The sequence below is a fragment of the Somniosus microcephalus genome, chromosome 13 (genome assembly GCF_052327205.1).
Source record: "Somniosus microcephalus isolate GS21.2 chromosome 13, FLI_Smic_1.0, whole genome shotgun sequence".
Lineage (NCBI taxonomy): Eukaryota > Metazoa > Chordata > Chondrichthyes > Squaliformes > Somniosidae > Somniosus > Somniosus microcephalus.
Window position 1 is genome coordinate 175,566,331 of NC_140999.1, and position 19,361 is coordinate 175,585,691.

At 44.4% G+C, this 19,361-nt stretch overlaps 1 protein-coding gene across 1 annotated transcript in view; it reads left to right on the top strand.

The window, feature by feature from the left end:
• Positions 1-1,201: 1,201 nt before the first annotated feature.
• Positions 1,202-19,361, top strand: part of lama5 (laminin, alpha 5) — a 319,972-nt gene continuing 301,812 nt past the window's right edge. The window contains exons 1-2 of the mRNA XM_086005633.1: positions 1,202-1,546; positions 11,135-11,284. Of these exons, the coding sequence (XP_085861759.1) occupies positions 1,286-1,546; positions 11,135-11,284 (411 nt within the window). The 5' untranslated portion in view covers positions 1,202-1,285. The remainder of the gene's footprint in view (positions 1,547-11,134; positions 11,285-19,361) is intronic.

The window sequence follows — 19,361 nt, forward strand, 5'->3', positions numbered from 1 at the left end:
TTTATATAGCACCTTTCGTGACCTCAGGACATCCCAATGAAGTACTTTTTTGAAGTGGAGTCACTGTTTTAATGTAGGGAACACGACAGCCAATCTGTGCACAGCAAGCTCCCACAAACAGCAATGTGATAATGACCAGATAATCTGTTTTTAGTGATGTTGATTGAGGGATAAATATTGGCCAGGACACCGGGGAGAACTCCCCTGCTCTTCTTCGAAAGAATGCCATGGGATTTTTTACGTCCACCTGAGAGAGCAGACGGGGGTCTCGATTTAACCTCTCATCCAAAAGATGACACCTTCCACAGTGCAGCGCTCCCACATTCGTGCATTGGAGTGTCAGCCTAGATGTTTGTGCTGAAATCTCTGGAGCGGATCCCACAATCTTCTGACTCAGTAGGCGAGAGTGCTACCAACTGAGACACGGCCGACACAAGTAAACCAGTAACAGTAAACCAGTTACCAGGAGCAATAAACCTGAAATACAGGCACTAATCTTTAGAATGAAAAAATTGCAAGGAAGAACACAGGCGCTTATTGCTTCCAAATTTTTATTGCATTCCAAACACTTACCCATTCCCCATCCATAGATACCACATAGCCAGCACATTGACAGAACCTGTAACATTTTAAGCTCCACATCGAGTACTCTCTTCTCGTGCCCAGCTGGTAACCTTACACAGCAGGTAATGCACTAAATGTCAAAAATGTATGATTCCGTTCAAATCCCTCTTTACCCCTGCCCCATATATCATTAATCCTTTCACACAAGTCGCCTTTGACATTTTATTTCATGTCACCTCCCTTCACTATAAAGAGGCGAGAATTACAATGTGAGCAGGTACATGGCAAACAGTTGCAAATAAGATAAGATTTGTTTCCAGTTTATGTTTTGCAGTTGGTGCTGCTGTGGAGGGGGGGGGGGGGGGGGATGTTGTTGTGAAGATGTTTCGCTGGCAAGAGTAGAACTATTTTCTTGCAAAGTGCAACTCAGAAGCTGGAGAAGGCATGTTCAGTGTGTGTGTGTGAGAGAGAGAGAGAAGCAGTGAGAGAAAGCAACGCCCTCCTGTTTGCTGATTTAGATCCAAGGTACAAACCTCCATTGTAATTGTGGGCGAGGGAGGGAGGGAGGGAGGAGGGAGGGTGATTGATGCATCATCAGTTGATTAGGTAGCCCTGCCTTTGGTTGGAGCTGCTTTCTGTTGGAGCTGCATGTTCGCGGCTCACTCAGTCCAGCCACAGCAATGAGCGCAGTCAGGGTTCAGTGAGCAAACCCTGGGGAAAGATGGCGAGGGACACAGGAGTCACGGCGCTGCTTTTGAACGCTTGCTGCATCCTGAGGCTGCTCTCGGCGCAGGAGGTTATCACCTATGGTTACGGAGTCAACGGCTTCAGCTTGCACCCGCCTTATTTTAATTTAGCGGAGGGGACGAAAATCACAGCCACGGCCACTTGCGGCGAGGATGAGACGGGGAGGCCGATCGAGGATCTGTATTGCAAACTAGTCGGCGGTCCGGTATCCGGCGATCCCAGCCAGACTATTCAGGTATTGTAAATAAAGGCAAATCTGGCACACACACACACATGTTTGATTTAAGTCGGAAAAAAAGCTTGTTCTGTGCAATGATCAGACAAAGAGCGTTTGGCAATGTTTAGACTGGCATTTAAATCCTGTTAACCTGTGTTTTGCATGTTTACCAAAGTTCAAAAATGTGAGACTGCGTTAAACGGGGTTTAAATTGTTTTATTTCGAAGGCAAACCCTGGCAGCGCCAACACACATGTCGAGCCTGGAGTCGGGCTGGACATTAACCTGCTCTGTTCTGCTCAAGGTGCTCTGCCTAGTTCAACCATGCAGGTTGTTTCCAAGAAGAAATCCTTCACGACAGGTCCCGTTTGTTGGAGTTTGATATGACAATGAACAGCGATCAGTGTCGGGATCGTTTAATTTCCATTCCTTTAAACCCACAGATTATAGACGGGCATGTCCTGGGCTATTACAAAATATAAAACGAATTCTTATGGGGGGGGGGAAGCGTTTCAAGGCAAATCTCTGCATTAACCGATTAGAAATTGTTCTCTGGTTCAATCCACGAGATGTATGAAAGCTGGATTCAGTTTTTTTTTAAGAAGTACCAGCTGCCGTTTTGGAGGTGGGGTGAAGAGATAATGCATCAAAAGTACAACTTGAGTCTTAAATACAGGTCTCTCTCCTCCTTAAATTAGAATCATAGAGTGACCCAACACGGGAGGAGGCCATTCGGCCCCTCCTGCCTGTGCCCGATTCCCTCGGGTGAGACCCCAACATTCGGCTTGTTGATGTCAAACAATCCGCTTCCCAGTTCTTTTCATTCCGGAACTCCTCTTCCCCCCCCATTTACAGTGGCGATCGTTTTACTTTTCCCGGGTTGGTTGTTGGGGAATATTATTAACCCCCTCCTCCCCCCCTCCCGCGAGTCTCGCTCCCCTGATCTCGGAATGCCAAACCATTTCCTTATTTAAGCTGGCGTTGGATTTCGCTGAGGATGTGGTCACCAGGGAGCACTGCACTTTCGCGTCTTGTACTCGCCACTGGGTCGACGATTGAAGCACCGACCAGAAACTAAAGCCAGCCTACACAATCTGAAATAAAAAACAGAAAATGCTGGAAATACTCAGCAGGTCAGGCAGCATCGGTGGAGAGAGAAACAGAGTTAACGTGTCAGGTCGATGACCCTTCGTCAGAACTTTTATTTTTACACAATCTGAAACTCGCTTGTCTTCCTTCCCCCCGCTGCAAAGTCCGTTTGCCTTTAATGGAAACTTGTCTCTGACTAAGCCTTTGGCTGCTGTGCTCACGGTTTATAGATCTGGTGATGCGCTCCATTTTAATGACATTACCACTGGCAATAACACCAATAGCTGGTCACCTCGAAGATGTTTTAAAGAAAAACTTACGCTTTTTTTTGAAGTATCATGGATTGCTCTTCAATTATTTTGCAAACTAGATTTAATAACAGTCAGTTCAGTGACACAGTCTATTCACATACTTTAAAGACTGGGAATTTAAAAAAAGTCTTGTTTAAGCTAACGTACTTACTACTGCCCCTTTTAAAATGTAGTTCAGTGTGAACCTTTCCCGTGCCTGATAACACGAGCCTTGCTTTAATTTCCCCCCATGCATGGGAGACTTTACTTTGCAATTAAATGGGAAATTTGAATCACTGCTGTCAGGAGGTTTGAAGGGATAAAACTCTACTGTTCCACTGCTTCAATCATGCATTAAAAATATGCAGCAAGTATTAGCTTCACTATTGTTTCCAGGTCTCTCAGAGAGCTACAGTGTAGCTGCGTTAATGGAGGCTGTGCCTTATAATGATCCATCTCATGCCTCAAGCAATATCTTGCATCTGCCAGGGAGTTCAGCAGGGATATGTTACTGAGTGATGCTTTTAGTGACTAAATGAATTTGAAACCGGATACTTGAGTTCTGGTGGTACTCTCTTATAGTATGTAAGCCTTAAAGTGAGAAGAGAGATCCCTGTGAAATCTTCTAGAAAGGCAACAGACAGGTAGTCTGACAGCATGTAGATGACATGCCAGGGATTCGTAACATAGGATTCAGGAGGAGAGATTATGCTGCATCTTTGGTACTAATGTTGGACCAAGATTTTTGCCATTCTGGTGCTAGAAAGAAAGTAGAAAGCTGCCAGTGTTGGATATAGCTGGAACACCTTCAAGATATGGTTTTGTTTTGGAACTGGAAGCTAGGAAGCATTCATTGGAATGTGCATGCATGTACTGCAATTCAAATGGGCAGTGTAGCTTCTAACCTGCATCACGACTGTATAAAAATAGCGTTAATTAATAGAAACATAGAAGATAGAAACTGTAGAAGGGTTTCGACCCGAAACGTTGACTCTATTTCTCTCTCCACGGATGTTGCCTGGCCTGCTGAGTTTTTCCAGCATTTTCTGTTGTTGTTTCGGATTTTCAGCATCCGCAGTATTTTGCTATCGTAAGTTGCACAACATGTAGCCACAAGGAACCATTGTTTGTTTGGCGAGCCCAAAGGGCACCAAGGAGTTTGAACTGACTCTGGAGGTGTTGAAATACACACATTAGCTAGGATATTGGCGAATCTTGTTTCGGTGCAGATGAAAGGCACGACCTGTTTCTCAGCGTGGTGTCGACACTATAAAAGAAGCAAAGAAAAACTGATTTTACAATAGTTGTTTCATTCATTTTAGAGACTTATTTTACTGCAGCCTCGTGTACTTTACCCAAGTGGTCATTCTTCATGCGTAAACCTGGACAGTAAGGAGTAAATTTCCTGAGGATGTGTCGGCACCGAGGTCACTTGCCCACTGGCAGTGCACATTGGAAAATCACGGGAGCATTCTCCGTGATATTCCATCCGTTCTTCATCCAGTGCTGTGGGCAGTGTGCTTGCGATGTCCTGATATGCCTTGTTGGTGAGGGAGGTTCCTGCCACTGACACATTCTTGGAAAATTTATGCTTTAGTGTCAGTGGGTTATTCCCCCTGCTGAGCCGAGCCTAACCCCGTTCTTCGCGAATTTCACACACGCAAACTTTTTCCAGATGGCATCACTGATTATGCTTTTAAGAGTGGGAATCCTGGCTGATTTATTTTTCCCTTCCTAGCTAGAGAACTCAGGCCCAGTAGGAAATCCTCATGACCGCTCTGGGCTCAGATCAGTGAACCTTTCTGTTTTGGAAGGTTCCCTATCGCAGCTGGTAATGCACTTACTCACTGATTAATTGGGAAAGTTGGATCTGACAAATATAAGGGCCACTTTTAATGGACGAGAAAACCGTAGGAAGTGCATCCCCAAACTCCCAATATTCATGGCTGGCGAGCGAGGCTCCCTGCCTTCAGTGCCAATGTGGAAAATTGGCCCCTTGGCTTGAGACCTCCAATTTGTTCTTAATCTGATTCAGGATGATGTAAAGCTTGCAGTGTTGTCCAATGATTGAACATCTACATATATGCGGGCATGCTAGTATAGTGCTTGTGGTATTGGACTAACAGTGCAGGGATTATCAGTTCAAATCCCACCAGATTATGTTGTGAAGTTGAATTCGATAAATCTGTTCATTTATGCTCTGGAACCAGAAAAAATGGTGCCGCTGTTTTGTCATAAAAACCCAACTGGCCCACTTACGTCATTCAGGGAAGGGATCCTGCCACCCCTACCCAGTCTGGCCAGTATGTGACTCCACACTATGGCCGCGATTTTATTAATGGAGGCGGGTTGGGTGCGGGTCATAAGAACATAAGAAGTAGGAGCAGGAGTAGGCCATACGGCCCCTCGGGCCTGCTCCGCCATTCAATAGGATCATGGCTGATCCGAATCTAGACTCACGTCCACTTCCCTGCCCTCTCCCCGTAACCCCTAATTCCCTTATCTGTTAGGAAACTGTCCATCTCCGTTTTAAATTTATTTAATGTTGCAGCTTCCACAGCTCTCTGGGGTAGCAAATTCCATAGATTTACTACCCTCTGAGTGAAGAAGTTTCTCCTGATCTCAGTTTTGAAAGGGCAGCCCCTTATTCTAAGATTATGCCCCCTAGTTCTAGTCTCACCTATCAGTGGAAACATCCTCACCGCATCCACCCGATCAAGCCCCCTCACAATCTTATATGTTTCGATAAGGTCGCCTCTCATTCTTCTGAACTCCAATGAGTAGAGGCCCAGCCTACTCAACCTTTCCTCATACGCCAACCCCCTCATCTCCGGAATCAACCGAGTGGACCTTCTCTGAACCGCCTCGAGAGCAAGTATATCTTTTCTTAAATATGGAAACCAAAACTGCACGCAGTATTCCAGGTGTGGCCTCACCAATACCCTGTATAACTGCAGCAAGACTTCCCTGTTTTTATACTCCATCCCCCTTGCAATAAAAGCCAAGATTCCATTGGCCTTCCTGATCACCTGCTGCACCTGCATACTAACTTTTTGTGTTTCATGCACCAGGACCCCCAGATCCCTTTGTACTGTAGCACTTTGCAGTTTCTCTCTATTTAGATAATAACTTGCTCTTTGATATTTTCTGCCAAAGTGCATAACCTCACACTTTCCAATATTATATTCCATCTGCCAAATCTCTGCCCACTCACTTAGCCTGTCTCTGTCCTTTTGCAGGTTTTTTATGTCCTCCTCACTCACTGCTTTCCCTCCCATCTTTGTATCGTTGGCAAACTTGGATATGTTGCACTCAGTCCCTTCCTCCAAATCGTTAATATAGATTGTAAAGAGTTGGGGTCCCAGCACTGACCCCTGCGGAACACCACTAGTTATTGATTGCCAGCCCGAGAACGAACCATTTATCCCAACTCTTTGTTTTCTGTTAGATAGCCAATCTTCCACCCATGCCAGTATATTACCCCCAATCCCGTGATTTTTTATCTTGATCAGTAATCTTTTGTGTGGAACCTTGTCAAATGCCTTTTGGAAGTCCAAATACACTACATCCACTGGTTCCCCTTTATCCACCCTGTATGTTACGTCCTCAAAGAATTCGAGCAAATTTGTCAAACATGACTTCCCCTTCATAAAACCATGCTGACTCTGTCCTATTAAATTATGTTTATCCAAATGCTCTGTTACTGTTTCCTTAATAATGGACTCCAACATTTTGCCAACCACAGATGTTAGGCTAACTGGTCTATAGTTTCCAGCTTTTTGTCTACTTCCCTTCTTAAATAAGGGTGTTACATTAGCAGTTTTCCAATCTGCCGGGACCTTTCCTGAGTCCAGGGAGTTTTGGAAAATAATCACCAATGCATCCACAATCCCTACCGCCACTTCTCTCAAGACCCTAGGATGTAGGCCATCAGGTCCGGGGGATTTATCCGCCTTAAGTCCCATTATTTTACCGAGTACCGTCTCCTTCGTGATTTTAATCGTGTTTATCTCCTCCCCCCCCATTGCCCCCTGTTTGTCCAGTGTTGGGATATTTTTAGTGTCCTCTACTGTAAAGACTGATACAAAATATTTGTTCAGCGTCTTTGCCATCTCCATGTTCCCCACCACTAGTTTCCCGGTCTCATCCTCTAAGGGACCAACGTTCACTTTAGCCACCCTTTTTCTTTTTATATAGCTGTAGAAACTCTTGCTATCTGTTTTTATATTTTTTGCTAGTTTACTTTCATAATCTATCTTCCCTTAATTAATCTTTTAGTTATTGTTTGCTGGCTTTTAAATGCTTCCCAATCTTCTATCCTCCCACTAGATTTGGCTACTTTATATGCCCTTGTTTTCAGTCGGATACTATCCTTTATTACTTTACTAAGCCACGGATGGCTGTCTTTTCTTTTACTCCCCTTTTTCTTCAGTGGAATATATTTATCTTGAAAGATGTGAAATATCTCCTTGAATGTAGACCACTGCTCTTGCACCGTCTTACACTTTAATCTGTTTTCCCAGTCCACTTTAGTCAATTCTACTCTCATACCTTCATAGTCTCCTTTATTTAAGCTCAGTACACTGGTTTGAGATCCAACTCTCTCACCCTCAAACTGAATTTGGAATTCAACCATATTATGGTCACTCATTCCAAGGGGATCCTTTACTAGGACATTTTTTATTAATCCTGTCTCATTACACAGGACCAGATCTAAGATTGCCTGCCCCCTGGTTGGTTCAGTTACATACTGCTCAAGGAACCCGTCCCTAATACACTCTATGAACTCTTCCTCAAGGCTGCCATGCCCAATTTGATTAGTCCAGTCAATATGAAAGCTAAAATCCCCCATGGTTATAGCTGTCCCCTTATTACAAGCCCCAACTATTTCCTGATTTATACTCCGACCAACAGAGTTGCAACTGTTAGGAGGCCTAGAGACTACGCCCACTAGTGACCTTTTTCCCCTTATTATTCCTTATCTCCACCCAAACTGTTTCACTATCCTGATCCTTTGACCCAATATCATTTCTGACTATTGCAGTGATTCCATCCTTGATTAACATAGCAACCCCACCTCCCTTTCCTTCCTGTCTGTCCTTCCTAATTGTCAAATACCCTTGTATGTTTAGTTCCCAGTCATGATCATCTTGCAGCCATGTTTCCGTAATGGCCACCAGATCATACCCATGTGTAGTTATTTGTACCGTCAACTCATCTATTTTGTTACGAATGCTGCGTGCATTCAGATAAAGAACTTTCAAATATGTTTTCTGACGATTTATTCCTGCTTTTACCCCTTTTACTACTTTACCTTTATCATTATACATTCTGTCCCTTCCTGACACGCTCTGGTTTTTAATTCCCCCACTGCTACCTTGCTCTATTGCCTTCTCCGCTGTCATTTTTATTTTTCGCTCTCTTAAAACCTCCCCCCCACTAATTAGTTTAAAGCCCTCTGTACAGCCCTAGTTATTCGATTCACCAGGATTCTAGTCCCAGCACTGGCCAAGTGAAGTCCATCCCAACGGAACAGCTCTCTGCTGTCCCAGTACTGATGCCAGTGTCCCAAGAAGCAAAACCCATTTCTCCCACACCAGTCTTTGAGCCACGCATTTAACTCTCTAATTTTATTTACCCTAGCCAAATTTGCACGTGGCTCAGGTAGTAATCCAGAGATTATTATCCTTGTGGTTCTGCTTTTTAATTTGGCCCCTAGCTGCTCAAACTCCCTCAGCAGAACCTCTTTCCTTGTCCTATCTATGTCGTTGGTACCAACATGGACCACGACAACTGGATCCTCCCCCTCCCACTCCAAGTTTCTCTCCAGCCCAGAGGAGATGTCCTTAACCCTGGCACCGGGCAGGCAACACAGCCTTCGGGACTCCCGCTCTCGGTTGCAAAGAACCCTATCTATCCCCCTAACGATACTATCCCCTACCACTACAACATTTCTTTTAACTCCCCCCACTTGAATGGCCCCCCGCTCCACGGTGCTGTGGCCAGGTTGCTTATCCTCCCTGCAGTCCCCGTTCCCATCCTCAGAGGGAGTAAGAGCCTCAAACCTGTTGGACAAGAGCAAGGGCTGCGGCTCCTCCAACACTACCTCCTGGATCCCCGTACCTGCCTCACCCATACCAGGTGGTTTCCAGCTTCCAGTCCCACCCCCAGCTGCTTCCGCTCCACAGACGTGATTTTACCTTGATTGACCTTGTTAAGCCTGCCCTGCTGGCTTGCCAGCCAATTAACAGGAAGCAGGTCAGATGACGTCATTTGATGATGCGTCATCTGTCGGTTTCCTTAAAGGGACCATGCACAATTTTATTTTGACAGTTGACTTCTCAGTGTTTGACAGCATTGAGGTGCTGCAAACACTGACAATCACTGCACAAAGGTGACCTCTTGCACCCAGGCTCTCCAATGACTCCCTCCATAGGCTGGAATAGATGGCAGCTGCAGGTGAGATGACAGAAGCGATCTGTCACTGGTGTGAGAGGTTCTCCCAATGAGGTGGCACTGGACATGGATTTAAAAACATGTAACCTAAAGAAATCTGTATATGTTTTAAAAATGCAGCACCCAACATTTTCTTTCCTCTGAAACTCACCAAGTGCACCATTGTATCCTTCACACCACTTCTGCAGCTGTCATCAATCCAGAAACATTACAGCAGACTCACAACACGCCACACTTACCTGGCGTGGTGTCCGGACATCGGGAAACCCGAGCCAGAAGCGACAAAATTCAAAAATAGGCTGACAACTGCTGGCAACTACCTGTTAATAGGCAGGTAATTGTCTTTAATCCTCTTCCCGCCACTAGGTGTCGGGTCCATTGGAAAATCAGGGACCCGACACTTGGGAAAGCTGTTTGGAGGCGGGTTGACAGCGGGATCAGAACCCGCCGTCAATCAAAATGATCTTAACCTATGACCCGCCTCCAAACCCGCCCTCCGAGCGCTGGCAAAATCACGGCCTATGTGGCTGACGGTTAATGCCCTTTGAATTGACCTAGTAAGCCACTCAGTTGTAAAAACAAAATCACTACAAATGAAGGCCCACCGTCGCTCCTCGGGGTAAATAGGGAAGGCCAAGAAATGCAATCTTGCCTGTGTCAATTCGAAATAAGGATATCACAACGCTTTTTTTGAGCAGTTAGCATATTTTGTCTTATAGAGGAAAATGCATCAATAGGAGTGGAATCCTCACTTAAGTTCAGTGAGTAGCAAGATGCCGAACTCATGAACGCTGCGGGCATAGGCAAATTGTCCAAGGTCTGGTATTGTGACCCACATATTCCTTCATTGTTTCCCTGTGCCCCTCCGCTGAAAACTGTTCTTTAATTTTAATATTAGAATTATTACCGGGTTGTTGAGGAAGGGCAAGTATAACAGCTGTGACAAAAGTATCGAGTGCTGATCTCACACAGGAACGATGCAACAATCCTTTTGATACAAATTGAATCATAGAATCATACAGCACAGAAGAAGAAGGCCTATCGTGCCTGTGCCATCTGTTTGAAAGAGCTATCCAATTAGTCCCACTCCCTTGCTCTTTCCCCATCGCCCTGCAGTTTTATTCCTTTTCAAGTATATACAATCCCCTTTCACATTTGAGTCATATTGCAAGTTTGTATATCTATTTATACAACATTCTTATGTTTAGCAGGCATCCATCACATTTTAGATGCCATATTTTGATGTGTCAATATTTTATTTTTTTAAGTGTAATAAAGCCAGTCATTTCCTGCTTGTTTTTTCGGACCTTGATAACCTGGATTCTCCCCAAGGGCAGAAGCTACCAATTTAAAGAAGTGCCCTTCAGAAGTAAGCCTCTAATTGATCTAGGATGTGCCTACTTAAAACATTTTGTCACAGGGGAGTACCTGAGTGGTGACCTCATGAGAACTAAGTGGGTTAAATACAGCTCTAACACAGCAGCTATCGCATCCGTGCTTGCGACCCCCGACTACCAGTGAGTGATGCCACGGGAGATCAGCTAATTTTTTTTCAGTTACAATTCAGGGTTGATACTGGATACTGAAGATACTCCTTTAGGTACTAATATTATAATTTGTAACTTGTACTATAATGGCCGATCATTTCAAAGTAAGCATTGACAAGTGGGACTGGTGTTTAGAAACTTGAGATGCTTGCATTATTAATGATTTTGGTGACAGTCAAGTGATGCTTCCAACTTTACTTATCTTGTGTTATTTTTCTTCAATAGGGTCAATATTGTGATATTTGCAAGGCAGAGAGTAACAAAGCACATCCAAGCACCAATGCCATTGATGGGACAGAACGCTGGTGGCAGAGTCCTCCTCTCTCTCGTGGCCTGGAGTACAATGAAGTCAATGTTACTCTTGATCTTGGGCAGGTAAGTTCAATGTGCAATGGGTTGTTCCAACGCAAGGGGTATTGCTGTCAATTTCATTAAGACTTTCGACTTAAGCTTTCCCCAGTGAGCCACCGAGTACACCCAATGGGTGGCTGAGTCTAAGAGATCAAGAAGGACCCAGGTTTGATCCTGGTCATTGCTGAGATAACTGATCTCAACTGAGGTGAAAGTAGAGGTCCTGCTGTCGGTCTCTGCATCTCTGGGTCAGGGAAGCAAAAATTTGCTAGGGTCCAGTTTAGAATCATACAAATTTATGGCACAGAAGGAGGTCATTCGGACCATCGTGTCTGTGCCAGCTGAAAAAGAGCTATCCAGCCTAATCTCACTTTCCAGCTCTTGGTCCATGGCCCTGTCGGTTACGGCACTTCATGTGCATATGCAAGTACTTTTTAAATGTGATGAGGGTTTCTGCCTCTACCATCCTTTCAGGCAGTGAGTTCCAGATCCTAGTTGGTATCGATGAAACTTTGCTTGTGTATGTGTGTGCACGGATGTTGGCTGAAGAGAGAATCAAGCTCAGATGTGATAGCTTCACAGTCAAGGTTGAATAACCTGCTGATAATGTCGAAGCTTACACATCAATAATAACCATTTGAGCAAAGTCCTGGAAGATGACACTCCCAGCAAGGAGTTAACACCAATGTTCCCTTTAAGCTGCGGACAGTGCAGCTGCACCGCTGTCGGGAGCTCCCGCGCAGCCAGCCCACCGGCTTTTAAATAGAAAAAATGCGCAGGCTCGGGAATTTGAATGGGCCGCGTAGCCCATTAAAGGGGCCACACAACCCCCAAAAATTAAAGCGAACATTGGTTATCACCTTCAGGAGTGGAGGAGAAGGAAAAAATTAGCAAGCAAAGAAATTGCACTGTCGCACTGAGAAGCCAACTGGCCTAATGGTTCGGGTTTGTAGTGTAAGCTGAACGCTTGCTAAATCAATCTGTTATGATGCATACCATTCACTCTTGATATTTAGCAGTGACCCATTAGGTCACTGTATGTTGCTAGGCAAATAATGCCAGAATTGGCCATTCCATGTCGCTAAGTAAATATTGTCTTCACTCCATTTCTGAATTTAATTGGACTGTTTCAGCAATGAGATTAAAGCCTGGAAATGATTGTGAGTGATGTGATTGTACCAATGCTTAGCACGTCCATGCCATGTCCTCTCTCTGCTATTTTATCATTTTACCCATTTATCATTTTACCCATTTAAAATAAGTGGGTTGATGTCTCCACTAAATTAGCAGACAGAGGAATTTGTTAAGAGCGTGTTAATATTTTGTGTGATAACATTGCTCCCATTAATTTCCAGGCTTAAAAGAGTTAAAAATGAAGGGTGGTGGAAGCATTCTAGTTAATGTCTGTTTCTGAAACTCGAGCTAGTTTTACATTTCTGTGGATCGGAAACTTCACTGAGTTTCAATGATGTAACTGAGCTATTATCGAGGCAATTGCTATCGAGCAGTCACAGTAGCACACAGACAGGGACTGGGGTTTGTTCTGATTCCTCTTGTGAATAAACCTAGTTCCTTTTTCGATTCAGCGCATAGGTTTTGTTAAAAATAAAAGTTTTTCTGTTACATTGATCACCAAAAGTAAGCCGCAGGTTCTCTGCGCATCCAGTAACAAGTATTTATCTTCTGTTCGTTAGTTGCTCAGACTTGGTAAGTGCTGGCACCAGCTTGTTTGGCTGGATGTGGTTTTGTTTAATTTGAAGCATCTTTCTGATGAATCTACATATATGTCCTTAAGGTGCATATTTGATATCTTTTTCTTATTACATGGGTACCAGCAGCTGGCATTTGCAGAGGGCTAGGAGTGGGTTTCCAACCATCCTCTGGGCCAGATCATAGGACATGATGGAGGGCAAGGCTGAAAACTTATCAAAGCCTCACCAAAAAATAAGCTGTCGGTTTACTTGCCAAATCCCAACTTACAACCAGCAGCCCCCTTGTGCAGGGATAGAGCCCAATAATATTTATAGGAATTCGGGAGGAATACTGGAGAAACACAGGCGATGAAATGTAATTTTACTTTATACAGTTGAGGTGGAAGGCATTTTACAGGATCCATGTTGAATTAAGGTAAACTTTTTTTTTTGGACTGCAATTTGTTATATCCCTAGTTTTAACTGAAATGTTCAGTCCTACAATATGTACTTGTCGCACTGGAGTGCATTATTTGTAAAAAGTGATGAACAAGATTCAGATACTAGTACCAATACTGTACATATTTCCTGGAATGACATAACCGATTGTGGATATCCATCCACTTTAAGGCCACCCCAGCTCTGAACTCCAAGTCATCCTTTCTGTGTGCAACACATCCATATCTTTTGCCTGTCAGTTCCTGATTATGCTCTATCGTGGAGCTGTAATGTGATGTCAGATTGATGGTTTGTCAGCACTGGAAACTGTAAAACACACCAAACTCTGCCATTAACTGTGGCTCTGCTTCATCACACATCGCCCTTCACCTCAAATTGCAAATGGGATGTTTTCACAACTTCCATGTGTAGCAAAGGCAACACTCACGATTTCGTTAACAATTTATTGATATTGCAATATTATTTTAATGCATATAGTTTGCAGGGAAAGAGGGGGAAGGGGTGAGAGAAAAATATTCTCTCCATCTCTGGCCCTTCTATGGCGGTGAATTGCACATGTTAAAATGGTGATACAAAGTTAATGTCATTGACAAAGTTGCAACTGTTAGCAGTACTGTACTCGTAACGTTCAATTGACTGAATCCACCGTGCCGATAGAGTGTTGGGTGTCCAAAAAAAATTGCCTTTACATCAATGAAAGACTTACATTTATATAGCGCCTTTCACGACCACCGGACGTCTCAAAGTGCTTTACAGCGAATTAAGTACTTTTTTGGAGTGTAGTCACTGTTGTAATTTGGGAAACGTGGCAGCCAATTTGCGCACAGTAAGCTCCCACAAACAGCAATGTGATAATGACCAGATAAACTGTTTTTGTTATGTTGATTGAGGGATAAATATTGGCCCAGGACACCAGGGATAACTCCCCTGCTCTTCGAAATAGTGCCGTGGGATCTTTTACATCCACCTGAGAGAGCAGGTTTAACGTCTCATCTGAAAGACGGCACCTCTGACAGTGCAGCACTCCCTCAGCACTGCACTGGAGTGTCAGCCTAGCTTTATGTGCTCAAGTCCCTGGAGTGGGACTATGAACCCACAACCTTCTGACTCAGAGGCGAGAGTGCTACCCACTGAGCCACAGCTGACAGCACAATGCTCAGAACCAGTCTGAGGTCTGCCGTGGTTACGCTGTTCTGCTTTCAGCGGCAGTGCTGTAACGTAAGGTAGGACTGGAGGGTCACTTTAAGGAGTGGTGGTTGCCTGCTACTCCGGAAGAAGTAATTCTTCCGCTGGCAAAAGTGAAATGCTGCTACCTGAGGCACACGTCGTCAATATCTTCTGGCCAAGGATCGACTCAATGCTGTGCGACATGTCCCACAATATCACGGGAGCAGATTCTACAGCACCAGCATTTCCAAGAAATGCTCCAGTAATATAAAGGAGGCATTAAACTATCAGTTTCATTGTGGAATGGAATCTGCCTATGTCAGCTGAGCAAAAAAGGCACCTGAAGAATAATGAGTTGAATTGGGAATGAATGGGTGACAGAAGGGAGGTATGATCTTATTGTGCTGGCTTAACCTGAAGACAGCTCTGGTATGCTAATCTCGAAGGCTTTGAGAATGTCAAGGCCTCCAAATCCCCCTCTGTCCCCATCCCCCCTACACACTCTGTCCAGAGCAAGGACAGAACCTTCTGTCACTTTCTCCTCTTTAATTTTAGTCATAAATTATTGATTTAAAAAAAAAAGTTTATTTCTACATGCCATCAAAGTGATTTGTATGTTGTGGGGAGTGGAAGGTGGCCCTAAGAAGTCAATGTTTCTTTTGTACAGTATTCGGCCTGTAAATGTGGGGTCTCGGTGCTCGGGGTGTTGTGCAATCAGTTGAAGGTATGTGTTGACTGTTGCGGTGGAAGAGAAGCTGAAAAAACGTAACCACAGTTTACCTTTTTAATGTGTCTGGTGTCTGGTGCGAAAGCAGCCCTGTATAATTACTGCACACATTGCACGCATTCCTTGAATGCCAACCAATGTAATCCATTTAGAAAGTTAAATTCACAGCCTCTGGTCAATTTAAAAGGACTTCTGCTCTTCCAGTCCTGTGGGTAATTTGTCTTGTTTCAGTGGAATATGCCAGCGAGCTGGTCAGAAGTGAAACATTATTCAGCTGATAATGGCACTCTCAGTATTTCGGGAAGTATTACTTAGAATTATTGAATAGCTGAACCTGCGTAGCTATAAATCAATACCTGGAATTTAGTCAATCCAGTGTCTATTTATGCCAAACATGAGCTCTAAAAATGTCTTTGCCTATTCAAGGAAAAATAACATACATTAATAAAAGCATCTTTAATGCATATATGTCCAATGGCACTTAATAGATGCTGAGCAGTGGTAGAAGAGTTAGGAGAGGTGACGAAAGCATAATGGAAGGGAAAGGTTTTGAGACTTTTTTTAAAAGAGGGGAGAGAAGTAGAAAGGAGGAGAGGTTTAGGGAGGGAGGTCTAGAAAGTGGGGCTTGGAGAGCTGAAGGATGTGCCACCAACGGTGCAGGGATGCACAGGAGGCCAAAGTCAGAGGACCAGCCTGGGGCTTGGGGCTGGAGGAGGTTGGAAGGTAGAGTGGGGTGACGCAATGGAAGGATTTGTAAACAAGGCCGTGGATCTTGAATCGTGTGTTGGAGTGTGGGGAGGCAATCGAGGTCAACGAGGATGGGAGTGATGCGTGAGCAGGTCTCAACAAAAAAAAGGAAGATGGGGAACTGTACCAGAAAAAACTAGGGCTGTCTGAATTTTATGCTTTAAAGAAATACTTTGGTTTTCCGTCTTAGAAATTTTTTCCTTGCTCATTTTGGTTTCTCTCTGCTACTCATCAAATCAGAGTGGACAGTCAACTTGCATCTTGTGTTTTTTTTATAGCAATGTCACCCTTGAGCTCGGCGGTGTGTAAAAGTAATTTGGGGTCGCTCTTTCTCTCTCTCTATCTTTCGTACCTTTGCTCAGAGTCTCTTCACTGATGACTCTGCTGAGATCTGGGACCGAGTGAGGACTATACCTAAAAATAATAAGTAGAAAATGTACGTCTCATTTGTAGAAGCTCCAGAGAGAATCACCCTGCTCGCTCTGCATGTGCATTGCCAACATGTTTAAGGGCCTACCGAACCTGAATGTATCAGAGTTAACCTAAAGAGAGCAACTAAATCTAAAATGGTGTTCAATGCAAGCACTGGAAGATGAGCCCTCTGTTTGGCAGTCCACATCTCTACTACTATAGCTACTTGGTACTATATAATATACTTCAAAAAAATCATTGGCATAAATAACATAGAAACATAGAAGATAGGAGCAGGAGTAGGCCATGAACCCTGTGTCTGTTTTGTATGCTAAGTGTCAATTCGGTATTATAGCCCATTAAAATAACACCAGTCCTTAGACTGGGTCTCTTCAAAAGTTCCGTTGGGACAAATCTGAAACTAATGTGTGCAGAGTTACATTCAGGAAACCACGTAATTATTATTATTGAAATGTTGAAATTACTGTAAAGAAGAAGGCCATTTGGCCCATCGCACTTGTGCTGACGTTTGCTCTTCAATGGAATTAATTACTGTACTGAAACTTGAATTAACCCCTGATCAATCAGAATCGAAAATCCTGAAATTTCACTGGACAACACAAGCTTAATTGTATTAAGAAAATTCCTAATTATCTCAATTTTTCTACTGTTTTGCAAAATCCAATTTACCTAGAGAATGTCTGAGTGATGATGATGGGGATATAGTCAAGGCGGAGAGTGACAGACATTTGAACTACAAGGGAGTCAAGGGGTAAGGGGAGAGAGCGGGAAAGTGGAGTTGAGGCCAAGATTGGATCAGCCATGATCTTATTGAATGGCGGAGCAGGCTCGAGGGGCCGATTGGCCGACTCCTGCTCCTGTTTTTTATCTTCTTATGTTCTGGGACGGGTGCTCGTTCACAAGGGTGATGGGCCCTGATGGTTTTTTGGCACAAATAAAAGAATGCTGGCAAGTTGCTGTAACTGGCCTGAAGATCGGTTCAAGTGACTGAAGTTATTTTCTTTGGGAGAACAGAAGGCTGAGAGGAGACATGATACCGGTCTTTAAAATAATGAAAAGCATCAATAAGGTTGAAGTAAGCAATGTATTTAGCTTGGACCATGAGCACACAAGGACAATTTTCCCAAACCTCAAGCAAAGTTAGATAAGAAAACGTTTTTTCCCATAAGATAGTGGGGTAATTGTTTTTTTTAAATTCTTGGGATGTGGGTCCACTTGCATGGCCATATTTATAACAAATCTTTAGTTGCCTTGGGAAGGTGAGGTGAACCTTTGTCTTGGACCGCTGCAGTCCTTGTGGTGATAGTATTCTCACAGTGCTAACATATGTCAAAGTCAGGATGGTGTATAACATGGAGGGGAATTTGGAGGTAATGGTGTTCCCGTGACGTTACTGCTCTGTCCTTCTCCGTGGTAGAAGTCACGGGAGAAATACTGTCAAAGTAACCTTGGTGACTTGCTGCAGTGCATCTTGTAAATTGTGCATTTTACAGAGCCAGTCCACCTGTGGTGGAGACAATGGATATTCAGCCCAGTGGCAGAGGTGCTGATCAAGTGAACTGCTCTGTCCTGCATGCTCTTGACCTTCTCGTGTTGTTGTGGTTGCACCCACCCAGATAAATGGTGAGTATTCCAGCACACCCCTGACCAGCTTTAAAAGGGAACTGGATCGATATTTATTGAGAAGGAGGGCATTGAGAGCATCAGAGGTAGGGGAAGGAACTTGTTCATCTTCTACTTTAGGGAACACTAAGTGAAGGTGCTGGGCCGGGGAGTTATATCAGTGATCAGAAGTGAAGTCTGTGTAGAGCAGGCTCATTGAGTGAAATGGCCTTTTGTAGTTCCAGACTTTGTTCTTATTCTGAAGCAGTGAACAGTTCCTAGTGTTGTCTTGAAATATATAGAATATTGTAAGGGCCAGAAATTCGGGTCGGAGGCTTCTCACGGGTGCAAGCCCCCGACCTGCACTTACCTAGCGCGCCGGCCGTTGTGCTGTGGGCCCGCGTGGGATTTCGATCCTGGGCCTTCTCCAACTGCCGGCGCGCGGTGCTTGCATATCCCAGGGGCGCAGTTAGTTCAAAGCGTCCCCTGGGATCACGTGGGCCATGGAGAGCCAATCATAGCAGGGATAACAACAGAAAATGCTGGAAACACTCAGCAGGCCAGGCAGCATCCGTGGAGAGAGAAACAGAGTTAATGTTTCAGGTCTGGGACCCTTCATCAGAACTGGAAAAAGCTGGAGATGTAACAGATATTAAGCAGGTGCAGAGACAGGGAGGGGGGGGTTAGGAGGGGAGGAAGAAATAGAAAGAACATCCTGTACTTTTGTAAGAGGCAGGAAAGATAAAATGTTGCAAATGGGAATGGCAAAAATCATACTGCATGAAAAATGGGGGCAGGGATAATTATCTGAAATTGTTGAACTCAATGTTGAGTCCGGCAGGCTGCAAAGTGCCCAATCGAAAGATGAGGTGCTGTTCCTCGCGCTTACGTTGAGCTTCATTGGAACAATGCAATAGCCCGAGGACAGAGAGATCAGAGTGGGAGTGAAGCGGTGAATTAAAGTGACAGGCGACCGGAAGCTCAGGGTCACCCGTATGGACTGAACGGAGGTGTTCCGCAAAGCGGTCGCCCAATCTGCGTTTGGCCTCCCCAATGTAGAGGAGACCGCATCGTGAGCAGCGAATACAGTATATTAAATTGCAAGAAGTACAAGTAAATCGCTGTTTCACCTGGAAGGGGTGTTTGGGGCCCTGGACAGTGGGAAGGGAGGAGGTAAAAGGGCATGTGTTGCATCTCCTGCGCTTGCACGGGAAGGTGCCAGGTGAAGGAGCAGGGCTGTTGGGGGTGATTGAGGAGTGGACCAGGGTGTCGCGGA